This window comes from Raphanus sativus, unplaced genomic scaffold (assembly GCF_000801105.2).
Source record: "Raphanus sativus cultivar WK10039 unplaced genomic scaffold, ASM80110v3 Scaffold3945, whole genome shotgun sequence".
NCBI classification, from domain to species: domain Eukaryota; kingdom Viridiplantae; phylum Streptophyta; class Magnoliopsida; order Brassicales; family Brassicaceae; genus Raphanus; species Raphanus sativus.
In genome coordinates, this window is record NW_026619249.1 from 1 (window position 1) to 9,189 (window position 9,189).

The following is a 9,189-nucleotide window of genomic DNA, read 5'->3' on the forward strand; positions in this document are numbered from 1 at the left end:
TTCTCTCTGTGTTACGGGTCAGTCTCCTTTCCTCTGCTAAAAAGAATAAACTGTTAGCAAAGACCAAAAATGTTAATTTTTGTCCAAACTTAAGTCGCACTACCAACAAAGTCTTGTTGCGTTATTTATGTACATAATTAATGAGCATAGTTTGTTAACTGGTGTGTTGTTTTAGCTTTTGGAGCTTAGTGTGTGTTCCTGTATGTTTGAGCTCGTTCTGTAATTCATGGCTCACTCAGATGTTATTATTTGTGCCTTCTTCTCATAATCAATAATCTCTGTCTTTCTTCTGCATTTATGAATTTATTATTTTCTATGACAGTTGTTCTGCAGGACCAGACTTTGATGGCTCAGCTCGCTAGAGATGTATAAAAGGGAAGTTCTTAGCCTCTCTTTGCCATGAACCTCGCTGGTCAAGCTCTATCTCTCTTTCTGATTTTTTGTGGTCAAGCTCTCTCTCTCTGATTTTGTTTTGTTTTTTGTACATGAAGGGTTGTCTTGAGCAGAGTTGGTGGTCATGAGCTTGAACACAGAGGACGTACGGCGTGGTGGTGGTGGTGTTAGCCGCCTCTGTTTACCGGAGAGTCTCAGAGTGAAGACAAAGCTTCATGGTGGTGCGGCTGATGATGACGATGTTTGGATTTAGATCTAGGTTTAACTTATTTTCCGTCTAGTTTTTTTTGCTTCTGTTTAGTGTTTTCTTTTTTAAACTTCGGTTTTAGTTCTGTAAACTAATTTTAATATATATAAATAGATTTTAGTTTTATAACTTAATTGTCAGATTATTTTATTTTCATATATTTTATTTAAATTAGAATTTATTGTGATTTAATTATTTTTAATATTTTTTTTAATTATGTTTTTGCTATGAATTATTCTGTAGCGTCACATAGCTACAGATATTTACTAGCTAAAGTCGTTACTAATTAGCAAAAGAACAAGTCGTAGCTATGTTGTTGCCATTGGCTACGGAAATTGCTTTAGCTAGTTTATCGCTAGATGGCTACAAATTGGCTACGGATTGAGTTTAGCGTCGGTGCTGAGGCCAAGGAATCAATCTGTCGCTATCCGTCGCCTTCTTAATTCTAGCTACAGATTATGTCTTATAGCAACAAATTAATCGGTGGCTATATTAACAAATTCTTGTAGTGATACTGTTCAGAACACAGTTGGTGAAACATTTGATATTAACCTTCTAAAATTGTTTTTTCTTTTTAACCTTCTAAATTTGTTAAAAGTAATTTACACTAAATTGTTTAGAAAATTTAATGTCAAAATTTTGTACGTTTCATAAAAAATGTCATTTGAATGTTTTAACCCATATTATTATTTTTAACTTTATTTATCCTCTGTTCACATACTAAACATTTTTTCTCTATTCAATATTTTCTTTTAATATTTTTTTAACTATTATATATATTTATTGTTGCAGGGGATCGAAACGATAAACTTGAGATGATTTTGATGGACGCTCTTTGCTGTGCAATTGACAATCTTGACACGACAAATTTGATGGTAATCATGGGAGACTTGTTGGGACACGATGAGTTCGTTGTCGCTGCTTTCGCATTGAGTTGTAGACGTAGACAATACAACTTTCTCGTAGCACAGCCTGATGAGTTTAAAGAACAGCTACGTTCTTCAGCGAAAAAGAAATGGCTTTGTTCAAGTCTATTAACTGGAAGAGGCCCTTTGCCCCTAACCTCAAGCATGCAACACCTCATGGACAATATTGGTACCCTGAATGCTGACAAACTCACATGTAACAGCACAAGCCCACAAGAAACTTCACAAAACGGGCCCAACACTGTATGCAGCAAACTCAGCCTGCAAACACACAGCTCCAACGGTCATCTTCAACTTTCACTGGCGAGACAAGAAGTACAGAGGAAGTTACAGAGGCAGTTTTCTTAAAAGCAAAAGTCTCAAAAGCAAAAGTTAAGCTGTCAACATCTGGAACAGCTCCGCATGTGCTTAGCCAAAACCGTTTTGCTGCGCTTGATGATGATGACAACTAAAGCAAAACCTTAGAATGTAATAAGAGGTTAAGAGAGAAATATTATTTTTAAAATAAAAAAAAAATACCTTTGTTCACCATTTTAGCTATATACTTTCACGACGTGGGTAGAGGAAGTCGGGGTAAAGAAGAGAAAAGCCTCTGCTTGGTAACTCGATCCCTGAGCATTCATCTATCATTACAAATAGTTGTCCTTGAACCGTACCACTCCATGTTTTCAATTTCAATTTGCTTAGAAAACATCAATGTTCTAAAAATCGGTTTAACCGAGCACCTAGGCTAGCGATGACGACTTTTACTAAAATCTGATGTGAACAGCTCAAATTATTTAAGCAGTCTTATATTGTTTAAAAACAGTCTAAATTGATGTAAATCGGTTAAATCAAGTAACAATATTAGCTTGGTTTATAAATTTTTCTGATTACGATTTTTTTATATCTAATTTTTATAATTCATCAAAATAAAATTTATTGTTAAATCTATAAGATAAAATATCTAATATAAATATAAATATAAATAAATAAAAAATGTTAATAGCTAGTTTCTGCCTAAATCCAAATAATTTAGTCTGGTCGTTAGGTCTATACAAAGCACTTAGTCACCACCATATAACTATTTTTTAACACTGATAAAATACTTTAATTTTTAGAAGGAGGTATATGGTAAAAAAATGAAGAAGAAGTAAAACAGAGCATTTTTCTTGACGGCCCATAGCTTCTCTGAAACCTGGAAGACCCAAATTAGCATGGGTTTGTATTATTTTGAAGCCCGTTCACTTGAAATACAAGTTAATTTTTTTTTTTTTGTGCAACTCATGGTTGATAATAGATATGTTCAGATAGAGAATCAAAGATATGGTGGGACAAAGGTGCCACGTGTTGAATAGTTGACCAATGGGCAAGCTTACTGCGTTATCCATAGGGATAATCAGATAAGCAGAATCTAGTTTTGTCATCAAAGAACTTAATAGTTTATACATCATTCCTTCCTCCCTTCTTCTTCTCCTAACACTTTTGAGTCTTGAAGAAAGGTCATCATCATCAACGTGAGAATAATGGCTTCTCTTTGTGCTTCTTCTGCCATTGCCGCCATATCTTCTCCTAGGCAAGCTCATCTTTTTCTCTACTTACGATCAAATAAACTCAGTTTGTTATATAGCGAACGGAGTTAAAGATCCTGGTAATTAGTTTAGTTTATAATGTACTGATTCGTATAAATAAATGGAATATGCATGCGTGACATTTGAGCAAGACTATTGATCCGTTGATAACAATCTTATAAAAGTTGGTGTTCTTTAGGTTGGGTAGATTTTTTTTTTATTTTTTATTTTTAACTTTTTATTAATATTTAATTGTATAATATACATGTGCAGCTTCTTGGGAGGCAAGAAACTAAGGCTGAACAAGAAGTTGAGTGTTCCAGCTGTTTCCAAATCAGCTGGGTCTGTGCGGGCCGTTGCAGCGGATCCCGAGAGACCAATCTGGTTCCCTGGAAGCACTCCTCCAGAGTGGCTCGACGGTAGCCTCCCTGGTGACTTCGGATTCGATCCTCTTGGTCTTTGTGAGTCTTTTTTTTCAAATGCTTTTAAATGAAGAGTCAGGTTATTTTCATAATTCTTCTAACAATTTGATAAAACGTGCACGTACCAGCATCTGACCCGGATAGTCTAAAATGGAACGTACAAGCAGAGATAGTTCACTGCAGGTGGGCAATGCTAGGCGCCGCCGGGATTTTTATCCCGGAGTTTCTAACCAAGATCGGGATCCTCAACACTCCCTCCTGGTACACCGCCGGAGAGCAAGAGTATTTCACGGACAAGACCACACTCTTCGTTGTTGAGCTCATCTTAATAGGATGGGCCGAGGGTCGTAGATGGGCCGATATCATTAAGCCCGGTAGCGTCAACACTGACCCAATCTTCCCAAACAACAAACTGACGGGTACAGACGTTGGATACCCGGGTGGGTTATGGTTCGACCCGTTGGGTTGGGGATCTGGTAGCCCGGCTAAGATCAAGGAGCTGAGGACTAAAGAGATCAAGAACGGAAGGTTGGCTATGTTGGCAGTGATGGGTGCTTGGTTCCAACATATATACACTGGGACTGGTCCTATCGATAACCTTTTTGCACATCTTGCTGATCCTGGTCATGCTACTATCTTCGCTGTAAGTGTGATCCGAATCAGTTTTTTTTTTTGTATGGTCTAAGTCTTTAGTTTTTGACTAGCGTTGTGTGTGTGTTTAACAGGCTTTCACACCCAAGTGAGACGTCAAGAAAGGAGGATTTGGGAGGGAGAATGCGTTTATGTGATCATGTTTGTACAAATATGGTTTTTGAACTTAAAATATTATGTATTTAAGCAAATGGTGGTCGAATGGAAGTTAGGGTTCGCCGTGACACTACTCTTTTCCTGACTAAATGCTCATACATTGTGATTCGTGGTATGAGAGTCAATCTTTTCTATTCTTTGTTGGTTAATGCATCTCATGAGAATCATACGCACTTCTAACAACTGCTAATTACAACACCAAACATATCTTCAAATGTAGAGATTTGGAAAATGTATAAAAATTGTTTTAGTAACAAATCGTGTGTATTAGTACCTTTTGAAGTAAAGTCCCATTAGCCAAACTAGAAGGTCTTGCTGTCAGTCTGAGCAAGCACCAACAGATCAGATACTGATAGATTATCTTCGCCTAAGCTTCTTGGTTCTTTTTTATTTTTGGTTCCCTCCAGAAGAAGTCATCACTGGATAAGAGGTTGAAAGATAACTCCTCGTTTGTAATTTTCCAGTGTCATACAGTTGCCTTTTTATCAATTCATTTGGAGCAGCAGTTCCTCGTTCAAGGAGCAAAGTCCTCATGTTGCTTCTGTCAAGAGCATTATATTTCTTTAGATACATCCAATTCTATTTTTACTAGATTCTGCTTTATTTATTGTCTCTTATAAATATAAACAACTAGAAAACTATCTTTAACATTATTTGAGAATTTTTTTAAAAAAATTGTTATGTGTCATCATCATATTCATTTTCATTAAAAATGACATGGCTTACTATAAATATATCATGACTAAAAACTAATTGTACACACATTTACATTTGATATTAATTTATATTTTCTGTAAGATTTTAGAATATGATAACAATCCATATATTGTCACTAAAGTTAAATCTATTCATATATAACACTAAAATAATATATTAACATAAATATAACCATATTTTGCAAATTTCGAAAATATTACTTAATTCTAGAGTATTTATACAATCTTTTACTACAAAAAAATCGTCAAAATTTTAGCCAGTTGTTTTTATCTTGTCTAAGGAACAAAAAGATAAACAGCAAATATTACATGTGATGTCAATGTCATATATGGCCCAAGTATTGTACTCCCTCTGTTTTTTTATTGTAAGTAGTTTAAGCAAAATTTCTTTGTTTCAAAATATAAGTAGTTTTCATAATTTTAAATAATTTCTATCTTTATTGGGTTAAGTGTGACCAAGCAAATAATAATAACTTATTTATGATTGATTTAACTACACCCAGTGTTTTTAAAACCGGACCGGCGAGCGAACCGGAAACATTTTGGGTCACGGGTCATTGTGGTTCGACCTGGTTCGACCGGGGTCGATTAGATTAAACTGAATTTATTATTTTATAAATATTATATATATTTTTTTCAAAAAATAGTCATAATGTTTAGAAAACTTTCAAAAATAACAAATTGAAATGTGATAAAAATAATAAAAAAAATTAATAGTTCAAATCTAAAGTCAATAGGAAAAAAAACATTTAAAGTTTATTCTCCAAATCTTTGTCCTTCTAAATCTTCATCACCTATAAAAATTATATACACATTAGTTACAAAATTCTATTTTGGTTGCAATTTGTGACAAACAAAATAGTATATATGTTAAAAAGGGAGAAAAAATAATTATTTTATTAACAAAATTTTGATTTTTATACGAACCAGGGTTTCGTCGGTTCGTTGGGTCACTCGGTTCCCGGGTTTTTAGCGGTTCAACATGGGTTTTTAACCGGTTCAACTTTAGTTGGGTTTTGACATTAAACCAACCCGGATAGGTGTCCGGTTCGCGGTTGAACCCGGTCCAACCGCCGGTCCGGTCCGGGTTTAACAACACTGACTACACCTAATTTATATATTCAATGCTACTTTTGAAAAAATTAATGACTTTCTTAATATTTGTGCATTCATCTAAAACTATTCATATAAAAAACAGAGGGAGTATAAAAAAGAACCCTAATAAATAAGATGAGATAAACAATTTCGACCTTTCTTGGGCCACTAAGCGAAGTCACTATTCCAAAACCTATAACAAGAACCCTAATAAATGCAAAGCTTTTAATATTTGACAAACTTTGTATTCAATGCAGTAGCTACATTTTCCCACCCACCAAACAAAATAATAATAATCTCTCTCTCTCTCCAATCCCACATGGCCCTAACCCTTTCTTCACCATCAGATGTCAACCGCCGCCATCACCACCGTCTTTCCTCCTCCTCCGCCTCCCGTCCCTATCCCTACTTATATAACTAGCCTTGGTTTTGGCTACTCCATAGCCATAGCTCTTGGCTTCCTCCTTCTTATCTCCACAATCATCCTCTCTTCCTACATCTGTTGCCGCGCCTCCCGCCTCCGCTTTTCTGCCTCCGGCGCAAACGGAGACTCTTCTTTCGGTTTCGGTAACCGTAGCATAATCGTCCCAAGAATCATATTCGTAGCCGAAGACGCCGATCTAGAGTCAGCTGTTTCTGGTAACGTCGTTGTAGGTGGACTTGATCAACCGATCATCAACTCTTACCCTAAATTCCCTTACACTAAAGGTATCGTCGTTGCCGCATCCGGTGATGCATTTCAAGGCGGAGACGGGGAAGGAGGAGATACAACGTGTTCTATATGTTTATGTGAGTATATGGAAGAAGAGATGTTAAGGATGATGCCCGAGTGTAGACACTATTTCCATGTTTCTTGTCTTGACGCTTGGCTTAAGCTCAATGGATCCTGTCCCGTTTGCCGTAATTCTCCACTTCCGACGCCGCAATCGACGCCTCAGTCGACTCCATTGTCGGAAGTTGTGCCGTTGTCTCAATACGCCGCCGATCGGAGAAGAAGATAATATTTTTATTTATTTGTACGTTGCACTTTTTATTAGTATATATTTATCTTTCTTGGAACGATATCATGCTATACAGTTAATTCATTGATTTGCTTTACATATTAGTCTTCTAAGTATCAAACTGAAAAGATTGTATGATTTGTATCATATTGATCCAAAACCCCATCGACGCATCACTTAAGTTAATCATGTGTAGCTAATCGAGATTCCAATATCAAAGTCAAATATGTACAAATAAAATTCATGTGTAGATGAATGTCTCTAAAGATGGGAACAAAATAGGCAGAACTTTGAGTTTTGAGCAAAAAATGTCTCTGAACGTTGGTGGCGTTGACTTAACTATAGAATAGTAATGTTTTCTAAGCAATTTGATCTCAGTTTTGTTTGTTTTAAAATGTTACTGTGAGAAGGCAGTCAACGAATGTATAATAGAATGCACAATTCACAGCGTCGGTCCAAAACGAAGGTCTCTAATTATAAATATATATATCGGATCGGGTTCGGTTTGGTTACTTTCGGATTCAGTTTAGATCAGATTATAACTAGTGTCTAAAATCGTCTAAAATCTATTTTAAAAAATCTAAAAAATTGACAGAAAAAAATTTCAAAATGTAACTAAAATTAGTTAAACTTAACATATATAAAACCCTAAAATACTAAACTCATAAGTCTCATTTGGATATCTTTACAAACCGAATCTGGAAGTAAAATATATAAAATATTAACATATGTAATTAATTTTGGATATTTTCGGATCTTATCTCAGATTTCGGTTTGATTTAGGTTAACTAAACCTCAAAGTACGCTTATAAGTCACGTTCGTATATTTTTGTATAATGAATCAGATCCAATTTTGATTTTTTGGTTTGCGTTTAGTGTGGTATTTCGGTTTGGGCTAAAAACGCTCGGGCCTATTACATGACGTTTCTTTTTTTTTTTTGCTAAAATACATGACGTTTTTTTGAAAAAACATCTTAATCTATTAAAACTGAAGTACAAATATGATTTCACCCTTAATTTTGCTTAATATTTACTTTCTATGCCACAAGATTTTTTCTACTTTCTGGCTGGCCTAATCGATGAGATATTCCCGAAGCCCAAACACTATAATTGGCCCGAAAAATCATACTGTTTAATAAATGATACTGTCTGTTATTGATATCACATGCAATATATTTTTCAGATTAACCCAAGATATTAACTAATATCCCGAAAATATGGCCAAATATGTGAACAGTATTTACAATTTCCAAAGTAGAAGACACACAATAAATCGTGCGTATTAAAGTAGCTATGTAAATATTGTCAACCAATCTATTTTATTTAAAATGAAAGTACAAATAATAATTCACCCTTAATTCTTCTTAATATTTACCAACTTGTGTCATTAATACTAATTATTTTTTAATAAAATCTAAAATAAAATATAATTAATGGAATATTTTTTTAAATGTTAGTTACTTTAAATTTCAAAACAAAATCTCAGTAGATATGCACAATATCTGACAATAACTAAAATATGGAAAGTAAAATATGGAAAGTCATTTTGCTAATGTTAAATCACAATGTATTTTTGTTACATGCATAAATAAATCATTGATTAAATTGTTGTCTATTAATGACCTGATTGGCTGATTCCACTGCATCTATAGTTTATATTATAAACAAAGATTTCATAACAATATATATGAATTCACTATTTTTAATCTATGTATTTTATTAAAAGTGAAGTACAAATTAGGTTTATTTGGAAACATAGATAACAATTTTTAAAAAGATGTTTGTTTGGAAACTTGGATACCAATTAAAAAAATAGGTTTGTTTGAAAACATAAATATCAATTTAAAAAAAAATAGATTTATTTGGAAACATAAATAGCGATAAAAAGATATAATATTGTTTGGAAACATAGATAGCAATATATTAAGAAAAGAATGAATTTATGTTATTAAGAAAAATTGGAAATCTATTATATTATGAGAAACTATATATTTGTGTCAATTTTAAAATATATGAAATGAGCTAATCTAAT

The 9,189-nt window shown here is 33.9% G+C and overlaps 2 protein-coding genes and 1 long non-coding RNA gene across 4 annotated transcripts; all 3 read left to right on the forward strand.

The window, feature by feature from the left end:
• The first annotated feature begins 11 nt into the window (after positions 1-11).
• On the forward strand, positions 12-2,097 carry LOC130507049 (uncharacterized). Of its 2 annotated transcripts, XR_008942194.1 has the most exons (3): positions 12-412; positions 492-652; positions 1,433-2,097. It is a non-coding gene; the product is annotated as an uncharacterized LOC130507049 (long non-coding RNA). The 2 variants fall into 2 exon arrangements; XR_008942193.1 differs by lacking the exon at positions 1,433-2,097 and having other exon boundaries at positions 492-774.
• An 860-nt stretch (positions 2,098-2,957) lies between these two features.
• LOC130507050 (photosystem I chlorophyll a/b-binding protein 2, chloroplastic) lies at positions 2,958-4,481 on the forward strand. The gene is made up of 4 exons (XM_057001761.1): positions 2,958-3,121; positions 3,390-3,577; positions 3,667-4,181; positions 4,264-4,481. Exons 1-4 carry the CDS (start codon positions 3,072-3,074, stop codon positions 4,279-4,281), a joined length of 771 nt encoding a protein of 256 aa, XP_056857741.1. The 5' UTR covers positions 2,958-3,071; the 3' UTR covers positions 4,282-4,481.
• A 1,917-nt stretch (positions 4,482-6,398) lies between these two features.
• LOC108838854 (RING-H2 finger protein ATL68) lies at positions 6,399-7,256 on the forward strand. Its single transcript, XM_018611720.2, has one exon. The coding sequence runs from the start codon at positions 6,504-6,506 to the stop codon at positions 7,155-7,157; it is 654 nt and encodes a 217-aa protein (XP_018467222.1). The 5' UTR covers positions 6,399-6,503; the 3' UTR covers positions 7,158-7,256.
• The last annotated feature ends 1,933 nt before the right edge of the window (positions 7,257-9,189 follow it).

Bases quoted from the DNA above. Each gene is read 5' to 3' on its own strand.
- LOC130507050 (XM_057001761.1), top strand. From the start codon at position 3,072: ATGGCTTCTCTTTGTGCTTCTTCTGCCATTGCCGCCATATCTTCTCCT. The intron at 3,122-3,389 runs GCAAGCTCATCT...ATACATGTGCAG, and splicing joins GCCGCCATATCTTCTCCTAG to CTTCTTGGGAGGCAAGAAAC. The intron at 3,578-3,666 runs GTGAGTCTTTTT...TGCACGTACCAG, and splicing joins ATTCGATCCTCTTGGTCTTT to CATCTGACCCGGATAGTCTA.
- LOC108838854 (XM_018611720.2), top strand. From the start codon at position 6,504: ATGTCAACCGCCGCCATCACCACCGTCTTTCCTCCTCCTCCGCCTCCC.